This window comes from Hippocampus comes, unplaced genomic scaffold (genome assembly GCF_001891065.2).
Source record: "Hippocampus comes isolate QL1 unplaced genomic scaffold, H_comes_QL1_v1.1 scaffold570, whole genome shotgun sequence".
NCBI classification, from domain to species: domain Eukaryota; kingdom Metazoa; phylum Chordata; class Actinopteri; order Syngnathiformes; family Syngnathidae; genus Hippocampus; species Hippocampus comes.
In genome coordinates this window covers 200,006-218,663 of record NW_017805000.1, presented here as the reverse complement: position 1 = coordinate 218,663, position 18,658 = coordinate 200,006, and the positions used below count along the sequence as shown (strand labels likewise).

Sequence of the window (18,658 nt, the reverse complement as noted above, 5' to 3'; positions counted from 1 at the left end):
CGGGATTTTGAGGATTCTGCACTCCGGGATTTTTAACAGGATTCTGTCCTACGGGATTTTTAGGATACTGCATTCCGGGAGTTTGAGGATATTGCCCTCCGGGATTTTTAACAGGATTCTGTCCTTCAGGATTTTTAACAGGATTTTGTCCTCCGGGATTTTGAGGATTCTGTCCTCCAGGATTTTGAGGATTCTGCACTCCGGGACTTTGAGGATACTGCCCTCCGGGATGATTAACAGGATTCTGTCCTCCAGGATTTTGAGGATACTGCATTCCGAGATTTTGAGGATATTGCCCTCCGGGATTTTTAACAGGATTCTGTCCTTCAGGATTTTGAGGATACTGTCCTCCGGGATTTTTAACAGGATTCTCTCCTCCGGGATTTTGAGGATACTGCATTCCGGGATTTTGAGGATTCTGTCCTCCGGGATTTTGAGGATACTGCATTCTGGGATTTTGAACAGGATACTTCCCTCCAGGATTTTGACCAGGATACTGCATTCCAGGATTTGGAGGATTCTGCCCTTGAGGGACATGCCAAACAGGAGGATTATTTACAGGAGTCTGCCCTCCAGGATACTTGATAGGATGCTGCCCTCCAAGGTGTTTAACAGGATTCTGGCCCATCGGATTTTTAACATTGTTCTGCCCTCCAGGATCTTTAAATGGATTCAGCCCAGGATGACCAGATAACCACAGATGTGAAGGATCCAAAAGTTCGGTTGCAAATGGGCCGATGGGAGGATAGAAGGGATTCAGACCTGTTGGATTCTGAGGTGGAAGGTTGCTCTGAGGAGGTGGGTTTTTTGAAGATTGCCAGTGCTGAGGTGTTAGCTCGGTCCTTCTGAAGCACACCAGCAGGACAAATACCCCTAAGAAGATAACGCCCCAGCGGTTTGCCATGGTTTCACACTGGTTAGACCTGGACAGTCCCCAAGTGCGCCCTCATATGTGAGCTGATGAATTTATATGTGACTACAACTGGTGGTTTAACAACCACACCTCCTCACATTGAGGCTGTTTTTGTCAATGGCCACTCAAAGGCTTAAGGGATTTATTATGCAACCCTTTTTATTTGGTTGGGTTTTTTTTTCCCCCCCGGTTTATTTATTTATTTATTTTTTTAAGCTAGGTCCTTTTAGGAGCTTTTTGGAAGCTTCTCAAGGCCAGGTGCACAGTCATGAGTGGCATGGTGACATTTCGTGATGAGCAATATTTATGTCACAAAAACCTTGGCAAAGGTCTTTGCGAACCACGCTGGTTGCCAGCAGTTTATTTTATGGGTGGCTAGCGTAACAGATATCGATTTTCAGCTTGGGCCAGTTATCAAGGCAAGCTGTCATCAGACCATCACCACTTCACCGTGTGGGGTGCAACGCAATGTAGGCTATATACGTCAGTGTGTGGGGAAGGACTATGAGTATGATGCAAGTGAGTGTACATATGAGTATAATACAAAATAAAAACAATGTATAATAAGTTGCCTGCTAATCATCCATAAATATTCAGATGGTAAAACAAGTGAAAGTTAATTGGTTTAATTTAAGGCTATTATTCAAGCTATTACCATTTTTTTAATGTTTCTGTCTGCAGTGGGACTAAAATCCATGGCTTCGTAACTCCAAAAACCCTCGTCCCTGCAGATGGAGCTAATGTTGACTGTGAGCGAGTTTCTACAATTTCAAACTTTTAATTCTTAATCTTATCGGACCTGAATAAATAGTGAATCCGTTAATAATTAAACTCGCTGACTTTTTGTTAAATTGACAACTTTCTTTTCATCGAGGCTTGACAACAAGTGTAAAACCTAGATACCCATAATGAGTGTAAAAAAAAATAGGACTCATAACAAAGCATCGGTTGCAAATACAAATATTGAAAAAAAAATGAACCCTTCTCGATCTGCTATAAAACTTATCAGGCAGATAGCTAGCCAAAGGCCTTGCCAGAGTACGAGTGTTCTCCTCGTGGGGTGACCATGGACACTGACCAGCTGGTCACCGCGACTTGTTGGCTTCATTGTGACCATCTAACCCCAGTGGAAGGAAAGCAGACATCTGATAGGGTGAGTGCGGGAACAAATGTGCAATATGCATTCTGTATGTCAGCAGTTTGTTCTCATAAGATTTCAGCAAGAGGTCATGTGAGATATTTCCCCAAATTTTAGGGAATTGATAAACTAACTGCAGCACAACGTTGTGGAATCACAGGCGAAATTGTACTCTTTTAGATAGATATATCATATATCATAGATGTCTTGCGTTTGCCAACTGTCATGGCTTACTGCCAAACAAAAGTGTACACATACAGTAAAATAATAATCCCCTTGCCGGAATTTTCTCACATTTAGTTACATAAATGTGAAATCCGGGCCTGTTGCACGAGTGGCAAAGGGCGCGTGCTGTACACGGGTTAATTGTGCCCTTCTGCCATCTAGTGGTAGAGCGTTTAAATTTTCGCCTTGTTACTAAAAACGACGGTGCATTATTTGTAGGAAAAAAATCATTTTCGAACAATCGATCCATCCTAAGAACCAATCTTGATTTCCCAAAGCACATCAAATCTCAGATTTCCGGCACACTAGTTGTTAGCACGACCACGGTTGACAAAGCAATTTATAGTACTTAACTTCCCTATGATTTCTTACGAGGGCGTCCCGGTGGTCTAGTGATTAGCGCATCGACCTCACAGTGCAGAGGTACCGGGTTCAATTCCAGCTCTGGCCTCCCTGTGTGGGCCTGCTTGGGTTTTCTCCGGGTACTCCGGTTTCCTCCCACATTCCAAAAACATGCATGGCAGGCTGATTGAACGCTCCAAATTGCCCCGAGGCGTGAGTGTGAGCGCGGACGACGGTTGTTCGTCTCTGTGTGCCCTGCGATTGGCTGGCAACCAGTTCAGGGTGTCCCCCGCCTACTGCCCAAAGACAGCTGGGATAGGCTCCAGCACCCTCCGCGAGAGCCAATGTTCTACATTCATCCCCAAGTGCCCGCATGCAAAACCAAGGCTCTAAACATCACAATAATTGTTGTTCCTAAATTCCAGCCATCCATCTTCAACATTGCTTGTCCTTATAACGGTCATGGGCGAGGCCAAGCCGATCCCGGCTGAATGTTGATCGCCCCAAAAAATCATGGAAGTGGATGGACGTGTTTTACATTTTGTGTACTTCCGAATACACAGATGGAAGTATATGTGATCGATGCTGCACTATGTGTCTGTTTGTGTGCAGGTCTGTATTAATGTATAGCGTTCCCCCACCGATGGGTTTTTACAGTGCACTTAGTGTAAAGACCTGACTTGTGGGAAAGGAGAACTTTCCTGGACAATCACATGCCACCTCATTGGACCCCGCCTCTTAAAGGCACATGTGTGCAGGCTGACTGAGTTTTAACATTCAAATATGTTTATAATGCCATTCAAATGTGTATTTTAACCCTTTCGGTTATTACAGTGGACAGCTTATCATGTTATCAGGTTACAGGGTGCATGAAAGGATTAATGAGACTACGTGTGGTTTATCTGTTTTTCCAAGTATGTTTTTCAACACTCAGGTCAGAACTCTGACATAAGAGTGCCCCCCATTCCACTCGAGCGTCGGAGTGAGTGGCGTATGTGTGTCGTACCCAATCGGATCCTGTGGCCTTTTTTTTTTCCGTGTTTGCATGCACTGTGGAAAATATTCAACAACAAAGTCACTTTTTAACACAAATGTTTTATTGGTGGTTATGATATTACATTTGATTTTTAAGATTATAAATGATTCCCGACCAAAATGATCCAATTTCTCAGTTGTCGTTAAGTTATTATTATTAAATATCGTTCATCTTTCTATGCCAGTGACAGGCAGAACAATTAAACGTGCTTCCGTCGCAATGACAGAATAAATCATGGCTTTCCTACGAGGACATCAGCTTCATGTTTGTTCAATTAAACATACTCAGTTTTCCACTAAGTAAGAAAATCTGTGAGTCTATTAAGACAAGTCCACCATTGTTTTTTTGTTTGTCTGGGAGTAATACTTTTTGAATCTAAAATGGGCGCCTTGGTTCTAAAAAGATTGGGAAACAATGGATATTGGTACCTAATAGTGGAACCATCACTAGTCTTCTTTCTTTCTTTTTTTTTCTTTGTCTTTCATGAGCCGTTGAGCTGTTTATTTCAAAACTCTTTTTTTTTCCCTAGCCCTGCGTGGCACTGTTATGATAATGGAAAACGTTTTAAGATAACCCCTGGCATAATGTGAAAGTAATGACATGAAAGAGGCTTTGTTTAGCGACTTTAAATGATATTGTTTCGAATATTGTGTCACCATGATGTTGACATGGAAAAAGCTTTCCAAAGTGTCTATGTTCTGTCATTGAAGTTCAATATCGAAATAAAAATCATGCTGTCGTACTGAATACAAATTTCAAGACAGTTATTTGGAGACTTGTCAGTCAGTTCTTTTTTTTTTCCTTTTTTTGCAGCCATTACCATTTTACGCACGGCTGTGCATCTTCCACGTCACTTTGTGTACTTCCAAATACGCAGATGGAAGTTTATGTGATCACTTATCACTTAACAGTGTTCAGGTTCCAAATGCGTTCAAAAGTTCCGGTCAAATGTGATCTCGTCCATTTGCTGTTCAGGGTTTGATCATGACCAGCGGTCCAGCAGAGACCACGATCCTCGTTTGCTCGTTCATCTCGGCCACAGACTTCACATCTCTTTCTGCTCAAACAAACACACATCCAAATATGATTGAGAATCACAAATTTGACACTATATCCTTCATATAGCGTATTGTAAGCAGATTCCTTACTTCTCCTGGAGCATATGGGCTCACAGGAAGGACCAAAAGCTGCGTTGCACAGCGATGTGCTACAGTGAATGTACAGCTGGCGGAGGAAAAAAAAAAGTGTATTAGGACAATCTTGAAGACAGGTTGCTGCAAACAGTTTTCTATGCGAATCGTGTTTTACATGTTCACTCTGGGGCTGTAGTGTGTTGATTTCTACGAAGGTAAGCATTTTGAAAATAAAGCGCCTGTGGTGACTCGGGAAGTCCACACCGGGGCCGGGATGAACGGGGACCTGGATAGCCGTGTAGCGATCATCAAGGTTTGGACACCTGGAGCAACAAATATTTGTTAACATCAGAGAGTTGATCCAACGCAATGATTTCACCGTATTTAGTTTGAATTGTAGGGAACTGGAATCACTTTTCTCTCACGACTTGATAGTTCAGCTTTTTCCACACAACTGTAGAGTTGGTCACGAGCACTATAAAGTGCTTTTAAGATCACTCAGGGATTGTGAAAATGTATCGGAATAATAAAAGTGCTGTCTAATTATATGAGGCCAAACATTTACATACAGACCAGCACAATGACAATATTTCCTTCATTTTATGCCATTATTTCCACTCTGATTTTGGTATGTTCCGCACACTGCTATGCTAGCTATTATACGTGTAATCAGTCGTGAAATGATACTAAATCAAAACATTTTGATGTGATTGCATTATCAACCACAAGTTATTTCATTTAGTCATTTTCACAGACTTTACTATCAGCATTTTGTCTTTTCTTCAGTTGCGGCTGAAACGGGCTAGTTGCAGAATAAATATTTACGTTTATGGTTTGTAATTTTCATTTTATGTGGATGTTGTCAACTTTGTGAACGATCAATTGATGTGAAAACTGTTCAGAAATTTTAAAGGTGTTTTTTTTAACAGTCCACTGTCAGCTTGCTAATTGAATTATGCTGCTAAGTGAAATCTGCCATGTGCTCAGACGAAGCTAGCATTAGCCAAACCTGTCCACCCTGTTAGCAAGCACACGTTTTGCTGTTTATAGCTACAGTCTGCATACAGTTAATTTATGTTACAAATGGAAAAAAAAGTGTATAAAATGGACCAATATGCATTTCTAACCGCATAATGTTTACCTAAGAATAATTGTTGACGTCGGGCAGACTTTTAGTACCTCTAAAATCATCACTGATTTGTTCACCCATTAACATTGCATTGTCAAAGAGACAAGCCGTTTTCAACATTTTTTTTTTTTTGGGGTGAAATTTGGGACTCTCAAAGGCACCTTATGGTGATATTGACTATTTTCCCCTCATATATTGGCATTTTTTAAAAGCTACATATGAGATTTTTTCGAAAAAGCTTTGACTTGCTGAACTTTATGATTTTTATCCCTGTATTTAAGGAGTTTTACAGGCCAACTGGAACCCTCTTGGATCATGATCTGGTCAATGTGATTTTTACATTATTTTGCACCCTGATTTATTAGACACTGTTCTAAGATTCTGTATTGTTCTCAAGGATAGATTTTTCACTAGCTTGCTAGATTTGATTCCTCTTCTTAATTTTGACAGCGGATCTTTGATGAACCTTGCGTTAGAAACAAACAATGGAATTGAATAGTTCATCAGCACAGTGAGCGGACCAGCTGACAATGTAAACATTGCTACAGCATGGGCAGGGAGCCCGAAAATAGGGTTTGCTGTTACCCGTTGATCAGAAGGTCCCACTGTGGCATGCTGTGAGGATTGGCACTGGTGGTGGTCCAACAGCGACCAAGAGTGAGGACAAGGTTGGGATCAGTCCTGTCCATAAGTTTGACCTCCACGTACACGTTGTCCCTCAAGACTTTGCTCACAGGGAAGTCGGCGTCCGTATAAAAAGAGTTGAAGGCCACTTCCGCTATGAGTGAGACACACGAATGATATTCCGTCTCCAAACAAAGCAGGGTACCAGGAGTGTGTACACATACCTTCGTTACAACCCTTTATCAGGCATAATCCATTACCCAACCTCAGCTGCACATTGATGGGACCCAGAGCAGAAACTGAGAAACGAGGACGCTGGTATGGGAGCATTTCCGCTATCAGAGTCTCAACCGACGTCGCTGTGTATCTACACTGGAAGAGTAACCTGAAAAAGAGAAAGGTTGTGTTCCACGTTGACAGTGTTGCACGTACACTACTTACAAAAAATTAGGGATAGTTGGGCTTTCGTGTGACTCCAGAATGAACTTTTTAACGGCACCGCCTTTATGGGTTAACCCAGAGGTCGGCAACCCAAAATGTTGAAAGAGCCATACTGGACCACAAAAACAAACGTCTGGAGCCGCAAAAAATGAAAAGCCTTATAATGAAGGCAACACATGCTGTATGGATCTATATTAGCTAAATTAGCCTACTATCAAAATGACTAAGTGGGCTACAAATACACAATGAGCCTTTATGATTATATGTTTTTTTCCCCCCTGGAGAGCAGGGGTGTCCAACCTTTTTTGACCGAAAAGATCTACTTTTCGATCTACCAGCCTCCCGAGATCGACCCGTTACCGCACGAATGCATGCGCACACCTACACATGTATGCCATAATGAGCAACAGCAATAATGGCTCCAAAGATGAAGGAGGCATGGGACGCACTTTTGCAGCGTGTTAACTATCGAAGCTCACGTGTACCGTTTAAAAATGCTTTTCTCAGCCCTACACATTCCCATTATTTGCCAGTACCCTTGGTGAAGTGTACATGAAACGCCGTTTTTTTTTTTTAACAACAGCCACCTGCCTGGCATCCCGTCCTGCTAATAGAAACGTGTGTCGCAGGCTATGATGCAAATCCTCATTGACAGAAATGTTGAAATAGAATTGAATTCTACACTTTCTTACAGCGTTGGAAAACTTTAGGAATACTTGTGTCATGTTTGTCCTCCTACAGAAACCATATTGAAACAAAAAAATATATTCCCTACCCCATCTTTTCCCATTTTCAAACATTTCTGAAAAAGCTACAGGAAGCCACTAGGGCGGCGCTAAAGAGCCGCATGTGGCTCCAGAGCCGCAGTTTGACGACCCCCGGGTTAGCTTAATGGTTTTGTCTAACAATGAGCTCAACAACAAAACATTTTTTAAAATGTTTTTTCACACATCCTTTTCGAAGCCTGTTTGAACGGCTAAATGAATTGGTTCTGGGTCGAGCCCTTGTTCAGCTCCTTGTTTGAGAACAGCAAGTTGTGCAAAAACAACTCAAAAATATAATCCACCCGGGAACGTGTGTACCAAAGTTTAGAGATGGTCAAATTAAGTTCATCCATCCATCCATTTTCCGAACCGCTTTATCCTCACAAGAGTGGTGGGGGGGTGCTGGAGCATATCCCAGCCATCTTCGGGTAGTAGTTGGGGGACACCCTGAACCGGTTGCCAGCCAATCACAGGGCACACAGAGACGAACAACCAACTGTGCTCACACTCACACCAAGGGACAATTTTGAGTGTTCAATCAGCCTGCCATGCATGTTTTTGGAATGTGGGAGGAAGCCAGAGTACCCAGAGAAAACCCACGCAGGGAGGCTGGATCTGGAATTGAACCGGTACCTCTGCACTGTGAGGTCGACACGCTAACCACTGGACCACCAGGCCGCTCTCAAATGAAGTTGTAAAATTTATAGTGCATCACAGGTTTATCCTGGAATATCACCCCTAAGCCGAATATATGTTTAAAAAAATACGTAGTGAAAGATAATGCCGTACTCATAGCTGCTGTCCCTGGTTATGGCACCCAGAGGCCCCACTGAAATTTCATATGAGGAGGTCATTCTATTCTCATAGATGATTTTACCAGCGTCCTCCTGCAAGAGACATTGTGAGAAGAGAAGAATATAATCATGCCTCGCCTTGTTGTGGGTTTTGAAAAATGAAGTAAAGGTCTAACCATAATGACAGAACCGCAGGCAGACACAGGAAACTGGTAGATGGAAAAAGCAGAATTGGAGTCAATCTGTGTGCAGCCAGGACCATTCGCCAACAGTGAAATAGTGTTGATGTCTATATTGGGTAGGGTGGCATCTCTGGCCACCACCAAAATGAACTGAGCATCTTTGGTGCACTGGACAGTCACTAGAAGAACAAGAACACTACCTTAGTGAGACATATTGTTGTTCAAAAACAATCAAGTCAATATGTTCAAAATGGCAAATGATAAAGTAAACCGTGTTCACCATTTGTATTGATTTTTTTTTTTTTTTTGAGCATTCAGAAGTACAGCAGGACTTTTTTTTCACTCAAGCTAGTTGGGAAATCCCACAAATAACTAAACTGTTTTGAACCAGACTGAAACTGAAATATATAACAACTAGAAATATGTACTGATCACAATATTATTGGAGAAAAAAAAAGTTAGGATGATTACGCACCACTTTTCCCAAAGTAGCAATTTTGACCATCGTGGCAGCAGCTAATGGCTTCACATTCAGCGGCAGAAATATCCAGACTTCCACATCGGATCCTTTGGACTCCTGTCACGTCACAGTCCTGTAAATTAGGGTCTTTCACTCTGGGATCGTAAGGGACTGGTGTCTGTTTCCCAGGTTGCTGTAACTGAGGATCCCTGAAATAATCCTGATCAGAATATCCCCGAGGTAATGCATTTTTTTGTTTTGCATCTTGATATTTCGGGCCCCTATTTATTGGTGGGGATGAAGGAAAACTGGGTTTAGATAATGAAGGTGTCTTCTGCGGCTGCTCAGGTGGAGAACTGCGGTTTGGATTGTGAGGTTTTGAAGGACCACTGGGTACATGATAACTTGGGACCACGGGAACTCTTGGCAGTGAAGGATTCGGAAAATACTGCAGGTAATCGTAGTAAAGCAAGGGTCTTCTAATCTGATCGTTTGGTGGTTTGACGTTTGGGGGCTCTGGCACTGGAGGGTTGAATGGTGAATAAACAGGAACTGTTGGATTGTATAGGACGGGGTTAGGAGGATTAAACCAAGGAGGTTTCCCTAATTGGTCTGAAGGCTTCTCTCCAGGGTCTTGAGACGATGAAGAATATGCCCATGATGGCGGCTTAGGATTCGGTGGCAGTGGCTCATATGGGGGTTTTAGGAAGACGTACGGGCCTGACCCGAGCGGATTGTGTGGGTCTCCAGAAGGAGGAACTGTTGGCTTATATGGGACAGGGTTAGGAGGGCTAAACCAAGGAGGTTGCCCTAAGTGGTCTGAAGGATTCTCTCCAGAGTCTTGGGACGATGAAGAGTATGTCCATGATGGCGGCTTTGGATTCGGTGGCAGTGGCTCATACGGGGGTTTTAAGAAGACGTACGGGCCTGACCCGAGCGGATTGTGTGGGTCTCCAGAAGGCGGCTTTTGTGGTGCTGGAGGATTTTGCGATGAAGGAAGTGGGAGAAACGGCCATGGATGGACATTTGGTGTCGCAAAAGGAAAATTCGACCCAACAGGTGCGTAAGGTGGAGAGACATGGTCAAGGAGATGAGGTGGTCCGGAGTGAAAAGGCTTGTTGTGTGCAGGTGGTTTGGGCAAAGAAGGCTTCGGATATGGATTTGGATTAGGCGGGTGATGCGGGTGATAAGGGCGAATGTAGGTCGGATCTGGAAGATTCGGTAGAAATCCAGAAGGCGGCGTCCAAGCGTCGACCTTTGTCCCAGTGTAGCACAATAGCAATGCTAGCGCCACAAATGAGGTAGCACTCCAGCGTTTGATCATGGCTTCACTGAAGTTTGATCCGGAGAAATCCCAAGTGCGCCATATACTCTATGTGTACCACCTTATTTATATTTGAACCGGTCAACCAGTCTTTTAAGCACCACCTCTCTTGGTTTAAAAAAAAAAAAAAAAAAAAAGAAAAGCAAAGCCTCTTTTCCCTCCAAAGTCTGTTTAAACTTCTGATTTTCTCTTGGCTGCCTTACAAGGCCAGGAATAGAAATTGTTGTGCATCTCCTGTGGTGAAAGGACAGCTTGACATTCGGGTCACTCAAACTTTTCAAAAAGCCTTTGTGACCTCAAATTGTTTGACACCAAATATTTATTTGGAACACAATACAGAGAGAGCAAATACGGAGTTAAATGTTTATCTTGTGCCAGTCAGCACCAAGCAGTTCAAGGTTTAGATGACACTGACGCAAAGCAGAACAGGGGGGCATGTTCATTGCTTACTTGGAATATCTTTTTTTTCTTCCAATTTGCGATATACTTTTACAAATTAGGCACTGTAGATCATATTCACAATTATTCAAGCTGTAATTGTGCCGCATCAACAGTGTGGCCTGTAACCAAGGTCGGGCTCACTCTGTATTCAAAACCTTGTGAAGAGGAGTTCAATAAAGCAACCTGCTTTATCTCAAAAGACTTGTGTGCCACTTCGAGGAAATCTTTGGCTCAAAAAGGACCCCAAAAAACAGCGGTGGCTGGATATCTTTCTCTCTATTCGATAGATGTGTGAGTGTCTTTGTGCCAAGGCAAAACAAGCTCGAGGGAAACAATTTATGGTCATGTTTTGTTTCCTGACTTGATAATAAACACAAGAAGATGAAAAAGCTTTATTTGACTCACAATGGAGAAATTTGCAACATAGAAGATCACATATAGCTTCGTTTTGAGATATTTACAAATATCTACGGGGACTTAAGTAGTAACTACAAATTTGTACTTGGTTATTTAGCACCGCTGTAGTTTGGTGTGCTGGCTCGCTTGCTCTTTTTATGGAGTCCCTCACCATCCGGGGTTTGCGTTTATATCGTTTTCCATCTCCGGTATTTTATTGGGGTAACGATTCTCGCCATGGCTGCCGAGATCCCTGAGATTGTCAACAGTATTCAGCAGTCATTCAACTTGATTTTAAGTTAAAGCCGTTGCCGCTTTGTCAGGCTGTGGGCTTCATGCTCTTGTTCAGCAACTTGCACCTTTGGATCAGGTATCTTCAGTGTGATTCTGGTCAATTATACATAAATTAACACATTCAACCAACGTGTGTCCTCTAATTAACGTCACAGGTTTCTTCGATCTTTTAATCAGTTCAGTTGGCCTATTTAAAGGGTGACAAGTCATCATTGTGCTCTTTGGTGATTATGGTGTGTACCACGCTTAACATGGATCAGAGGAATTGAAGGAGATAGTTGTTTCAGATTAGAAAACGATAGTCGTGTATGATTAAAAATCCTATCATTATTTTACTCTCTGCGTATTGAATTGAAATAATCTAGAGTTGAACTTTTTCAATTGAACTACTGAAATGAGTTGTCCACGATCCTTTGTGCCTGTAAGCGGGCCAAATGTTTTGTTTTGATCTTAAATAGTCTTTCTTTTTACTAGCAAAGTATTTAAAAAATGCGCACATTTTTTTAACTCTGTGTGTCATAATAGCATGTGATATTTTTAAATTTTACTATATAAAATGATTGTGTGAAAATGTGGCAATACAACACCGCCATTTGGAAAAACATGGTCGGCCCGACTTTTATTGCACAACAGAAATTAGAAAAATGCACATCATCCTTTCATTTAAGTAGACATTTATGTACAGTACAGTGGCATGCCGACATGCAGGAGAGATCACGAAAATCACAACTAGAAACATCTCCGACATGAGCAAGGCCTGTTTTGAACACTAAAGCAGACTGGCTTTATATTAACAAATGTAGGAAAGTGGCAATGTGAAAAATAAAATTGCATTACCATGCTGAATGTGTTCAGAAGTTTTTAAAAATGTGCTTTTCAAACTGTACCTTTTGACCAGTTAAAAAAAAGGAAAATGTGTTCTATATTACACAGCAACATTTAGTTAAAAAATTAAATTAAAAAAAACAAACACACACAACACTGAGTCAACAACAGCACAGTGATTTTTAAATAACTTAGCTTAGAAGTGTAACCTGCACGCAACCAGCACTGTTGATCATAAAGAGGAATTTGAGCATTCAAAAGGCACCAGATGGAGGGGGGGAAAAAGAGATGTGAAAAGTAAAAATAAAAACTGAGGAGGCACTAGGAAAGTCACAGTGATGCCATAAAAAAAAATCAATTAGAATAATCACAGCTGCACGTTACCCTCCAAAAATAAACTTCCCCGACTTTTGTCAAACAATTCCAAACTCTTGCATTTTGCTTCAACACAAAAATATGAACAAGATAAAATCGAGTGGAACAGTTTGACACAAAAATTGAGACGCCAGTGTTTATCTCTTGAAAATGCAAATCAAAACTTTGAGGCCATAAAATCACATACTTGGCCAGATTAAAAAAAATTGCTCCAACAGTTGGAACAGACAACTTGATCTCAACACAGATGTATAAAATAAAACACATTTACAAAATGCTAAAGGAAATGGATCAGACTGAAATCCAGAAGGCAATCTTCATAACCACAGTCAGTCATTTTGTTGATTTTTTTTTTTTTTTTAACGGCGGTTCCCCAGGCAACGCATGCCTCTGTCCAATCATGGAGCGGTTCCTAGGTGAGAAAACTACTTACTTGAGCCGCTGGATGAGTGTGTGTGGAAGTCCCAGGCTGAGCAGCTGCAATGTGGACAGCTGAGGTAAATGAGGCGCCATCTTCAGTAGCTTCTCCCAGGCCAGCTCCAGCAGGCTGGGCACCACCAGCCACACTTTGTACAATGAGGCCGTTCGACGATTCCCCGACATGTTCACCACACCGCCATGGACGTACATGCAGCCAGCCTGAGGAAAGATTTTTTTTTTTAAATTTGAATTTAGAGGAAAAAAAAAAAACTTCAGCTCATTTTGTTGTTCCCTGAATCTGAAATCAGGTTTAATTGTTTAGATCAGGAAAGTCATCTGGGGGGTCGGGTTGAACCACTTTGTCAGTGTACTGCAGTAGGAAGTCCATCTCAGATCATACTCAAAGATCAACACAAAGCCCACCTCCTGGATAGTAACGAGCATCTACCAGGCTGCATCCACACATTTGTCAAAGAAAAGAAGAAAACAAAAAAAACTAGACAGTTTGTGAGCTGCACATCGCCCTCCTTAGTCCAGGTGTGGAATCGCAGCTCACATCGATTCTGAAAACCATGAATGAAAAGCTATGATAGCAACCAGCAGAATTAAGACACAGTTCTGGATTAAACAGAACATGTGACTTAAACACTCTGATTAAAAACAAGGTTACCCACTTAACATGAAAAAAAAAATTTAATCAGTTAAAAACATAGCAGCTTCCAGCCAAGGCATCTGAAAGTGCAGGTGGCAACATATCGCCTGTGAGGCACGTCTCAAAAAAGTCCTCCTGGTCACGTAAACAAGGCCTTGATCCCACTCATCACTGGATAAGATACAAGGCCGACTGGCAACCAGCGCAAAACATAACCACTTTGCCTTATTATTATTTTTACAATTTTGCTGTGTCTATGTGCGTAAAAAAAAAAAAAAAGTCGTTGGCAACGTTAAAGAAGCCACAAGGTTACTTAAAACCTCTTGGATGCACTGGTGGGCTGGGAAAAGTTATTTAACAGCCACTATTGCTGTAAATTAGCCTCCTCCGAAGCCTGTGGTAGTTCGCAGCAGAGATCCCGCAAGAGCTCTTTACTCGCATCACATAATGGAAAACAAGAAGAGGAAGGTACTCGACGACGACGCAAATATTAGACCGGTGTCAAGTTTTTTGTTCTTTTTCTTGAAGTACTAATATGACTCACTGGCGTGACAGCAGCGCAGTGGAAGTAGGCGGGCTCCGGCATGACGGCGGGCAGCTTGGTCCACTGAAAGGTGCCAAGGTGGAGCTTCCAAAGGTCAGCCATGATCAGCTGACCGTCGTAGCCGCCGCATATAAACACCTCTGGAAGGGAGAACAACAAGTTGGTGGTAAAAAATAAATAAATAAATAAAATAAATAAATAGAAGGTATGTAGATGTAGGTAGAGAAATAACAATGTAAAAGAATAGGATAGGATAGGAGGAGGCAGAAGACAGCGATGTGACACTTGAACCATAGAGGAGAACTCACCATTATGGACCTGCACACAGCTGTGGCAGCGACGGGCAGCGGGATATCCTGTCAGCAACATCAAATTAAGCAATGGCAATGAAACGATGACTTTTGGAAAAAAAAAAAAGATACAAAGCATGAAGGTACCAACCAAGTTTTTCATGGGGTTTGGTGACTATTTCCTCCCAGTAATTTGTCTCCAGGTTATATGCGTGAATCTGGCAAAAGTTGCAAATTGACATTTCCAAATAGGGCTTTTTACTTACAGGTTTTAAGATGTAAAAAATATGCTTACTCCCAAGGTCCTACTTTATATCCTTACCTTGTCCAGGCGATACGATGACCAGGAAGTCCCGCCTCCTAGAATGTATATCCTTCGTCCATCGTGAGCTAGCTCATGTCTATACCTGACATCACACAGAGCGATGATGATGTCACATTTTTCAAATCATCTCTTAAGTGCGCTCGTCTCACCTCTCCTCCGGTAGATCTGAGGGGACGTTGTTGGGCTTGAGGTGGCTCCACTCTTTGGTCGTCAGGTCCAGCCTGTGCAGGTCAGTGCTGTAAAGGTAGCCCGTCGTCCCTCCAAAAACGTACAGGCAGCCATTAATGATGACCATCGCCTGCAAAGTGGCAATGCTGCTTGTTTGCGGGCCGTCTACTAAACAAAGTCCCGTGATGACACCAGTGCCCTGTAGTTACCTGGCCGTAGATCTTGTTAGGCTTCGTTCCTCTGCAGCCCAGCAGGTTCCATTGTTTGTACTTAACGTTGCAAACGTGGACGTCATTTCCATTGTTTTCACCAAAAGGAATGCCGGTGCCGCCAAACACCAGCAGGTTGTTACCATGAAAGACAGCTAAAGCGGGGTACAAATGTAGCGATCAAAACCAGGCCGAGTTTCAGATCCGATCCTAGCGAGGTCATTCTTAGATGTCTCAGGGCGATCCTTGAGCCTGTGGTGTGGCTTGCGTTCAGAGGTTTTGGAATACAGTATATATCCCACCGAGTCATCGCGAGGCTTTTCCATGCCGTGAGGACTATGTGCTAGCCACTAGTCATGTCGTAGGCAAAACGGACTTCTTGAATGAATGCGGTGTTGTCCAATATGGCACGGCCTCACTTGGAGTTAGTTGTGTGTACAGTTTCAACCCAACTACGGGAGCAAAATAATGCATAACACATGACACTTGGGAATTAACCACACCTGGAAGTTCTTTAAGTCGCGGCATCCAGGGAAGATGCATTTTTCAGCTTGTATGCAAAGCTTGCTAGCTAACTGCACAAGGCAGTTGCCGGAATGGGCCTTGTAAAAAGAAATAGATAAATGCGCGAAACCGAGGACCCCATTCAGAACTTTTTTGCTCTAGCTCTTGTATTATTCAATTGTGCCCAATGCAGTGGAAAGGAAAATATTTGCCCATTTCGCAATATGTGCCATGCAGTTGTTAACAGCCCTTACCTGACATGGAAGCGAGCTCCGTGGGGATGTAACCCTCCGTTTGAACCCGGTGCCAGGTGGCGGTTGCGAAATGAAACCTCCACAACTCCCTGAAGAGTGGAAAGTCTTCATTTTCCGCGCCGCCCGCCTCCTCGAAATCTGGGTTGTAGCCGCCAAACACATACAGGTGGGTACTGTCTGCGACGCAGCGGTGTCCGCTACGGGCCGAAGGCACCCAGGGTCCTATGAACATTCATAACGATAATAAGGACGTGCCTCGCGACTGGAGCGTGCCGACACACTACGACGCTTTACCTTCTCTCAGAAACCTGTTGGGGATGCGCAGGTTGGGGAATGCGGGGGATAAGAGTCGTCGAGCCTGGAGCCAGCGTGCCCGCATCTTGAAGCCTGCGCATTCGAAGACGGCCACTTAATTTAGGCACAAATAATCACAATTAGCTATGGTAAGCCGCTTGAGCTTTTATTTGATATCCTTTATATTGATTGTACAGTATCAGTATGCCTCATCCTCACTAGTAAGACAATTCAGCAAACTCGTAGTATGACTGGACCGGGGCCTGTTATTGATGGTGCTGAGGCTGTGATTACGACAACTCCGGCACGTTTGCCTCACTAGTAACATGAAGTTGTCCAACTAATGAGGACAAAGTGCATACTAGAACTTTGACCTTAAACTGGAGATCAAAGATATCGAATAAATACTCAAACAGCTTGACTTATGGAAAACTCAAGTGAATTCCACAACATTAAGTACACCCCCATCTAATGAGCATCACTGCAAGTCTATTTCACTTTCCGACACCCACATTTGCGCCGATGGGCAAGTCAGAGTCTTCGATGAATCAAAGTGCATGGTTTTGTCATGTGGGAGGAGGCCAGAGTCAGAGACAAGTAATATGAAATCGCCACACAGGAAACTGGAGCAGAGATTGTAAAGCTCATCACCAGGACACGGTGCTCCATGAATGTGAGTCTTATCACAAATTAATTCAAAAATCTTGCGTGTGAACCACAACAGAGCATCACTCTCTTTGAAATGTGTATACAGCTCTTGTATCCGGACGTCATTAAATGCAGTGCTGTGGGTAGCACATCTACTCCTAAATTCAGAGGTTCCGGGTTCTAATCTCGTCTATGACCTTCCTGTGTGGAGTTTGCACGTTCTTCCAGTGTTTATGTGTGTTTTCTCCACATACTCTGGCTTTCAGACCACATTCCAAACGCATACACATAATGTCAACTTTAGACTCCAAATTGTCCACAGGTGTGAATGTGAGTGTGTATAAAGGTTTTTCTAAAGTCTACTCACGAAAAGTTAATCGTATTCGGCTTCGGGGTGACATTTCAGGATGACCCTAAAAACACATATCTGAGATGGGCCAATACACATTTGGAGTTGGTCAATATGTGAATCATCAAATTCAGAGCTAAAATAAAAAGAGATAGAACACCCTTGGAAATAAAACCCCTGTCTTGAGTATTACTGTTCAGGTCAAGGTCCTTGTTAGAGAACAGGAAGTAGTGCAAAACTACCGAAATATTGAACAGCTGGACACGTGCATTCAAGTGTTTAGACAAGGTCAAATTAAGTTCACACGTTAAGGTTAGAGTGCATTTAAGCTTCGTCCTGGTATTTCACCCGGAATCACAATATATCCCGAATTTGTGTTGAGTACTGTAATGCGTCCCGCGATTGATACACACCGCTTCTCATGTGCAAATAAAGCAATATTTTATCGATCAGTTTGGAGATAGCAACAATCCATCGACTACAGTATTTGGTTAGCTTTACTGTACAAGCAAACGTAACTAGCTTTAGCTTGAGTGCATGTTCCATACACTGAGACGATCACTATGTTACATCAAACAGGTAATAACAATAATAATATTAATAATAAAAGGCGTGCCAGTTACCGCTTGGTGATTTGCGGCAATTTTATTTCGTTAACACACCTGAATCTCGACTTGAGGGCCTCCACGACAGTTTCTCGAACTTATTGAGCTGATTGGAGCTTTCATCCTGCACCGGCGTAAACATGTTAATGACGCAGCGGCACGGACCGAGGGGCTTCACTTGCGGATGCGGATAGCGAGCCGCAACGACGTCGCTTTGACGAGGAATACCATTCAAGAGGAAACGTGTGGAGAAATAATACAGTTTGAGTTTGCACGCCAGCTGCTGCTGTTGTTAGTGGTGCGTTGCAGTCAGGTGATCCGTTCTGACCAATCAGAGGAGACGAGACGCTATGGGTTTGCGTTCAAGAGAAGCATCTGTTGTGTATTGTTAAAAAAAAGACGCGTCATTCCATTTATTTTACGTACCAGCATAAAAAGAGGGTTTCTTTTGAATATTTGTTGGATTATGAAGAAACAGGAAATAAAGCATTTTACAATTTACACTTTTGATGAGATATTTTATTTGTCATCATATATTTTGCTGTTATGAAGAAACAGGA

The 18,658-nt window shown here is 42.6% G+C and overlaps 3 protein-coding genes across 3 annotated transcripts; all 3 read right to left on the bottom strand.

Moving 5' to 3' along the window:
- Position 1: 1 nt before the first annotated feature.
- On the bottom strand, positions 2–1,003 carry LOC109531025 (calcium-binding protein P-like; the record flags this gene model as incomplete). The annotated part of the gene is made up of 2 exons (XM_019895044.1): positions 166–1,003; positions 2–114 (listed from the first exon to the last, which is right to left on the bottom strand). Coding segments are annotated over exons 1-2 (852 nt in total), but the record flags the coding sequence as incomplete, so codon positions are not given.
- Positions 1,004–4,553: 3,550 nt separating this feature from the next.
- On the bottom strand, positions 4,554–10,763 carry LOC109531001 (uncharacterized). The gene is made up of 8 exons (XM_019895009.1): positions 9,197–10,763; positions 8,716–8,900; positions 8,535–8,632; positions 6,765–6,925; positions 6,502–6,694; positions 4,963–5,110; positions 4,803–4,878; positions 4,554–4,711 (listed from the first exon to the last, which is right to left on the bottom strand). The coding sequence occupies exons 1-8, from the start codon at positions 10,503–10,505 to the stop codon at positions 4,626–4,628; spliced, it is 2,256 nt and encodes a 751-aa protein (XP_019750568.1). The 5' UTR covers positions 10,506–10,763; the 3' UTR covers positions 4,554–4,625.
- Positions 10,764–12,228: 1,465 nt separating this feature from the next.
- LOC109531397 (kelch domain-containing protein 10-like) lies at positions 12,229–18,427 on the bottom strand. Its single transcript, XM_019895690.1, has 10 exons — positions 18,156–18,427; positions 16,497–16,589; positions 16,203–16,424; positions 15,445–15,599; positions 15,217–15,365; positions 15,065–15,149; positions 14,894–14,960; positions 14,761–14,808; positions 14,453–14,592; positions 12,229–13,475 (listed from the first exon to the last, which is right to left on the bottom strand). Exons 1-10 carry the CDS (start codon positions 18,238–18,240, stop codon positions 13,266–13,268), a joined length of 1,254 nt encoding a protein of 417 aa, XP_019751249.1. The 5' UTR covers positions 18,241–18,427; the 3' UTR covers positions 12,229–13,265.
- Between the last annotated feature and the right edge of the window lie 231 nt (positions 18,428–18,658).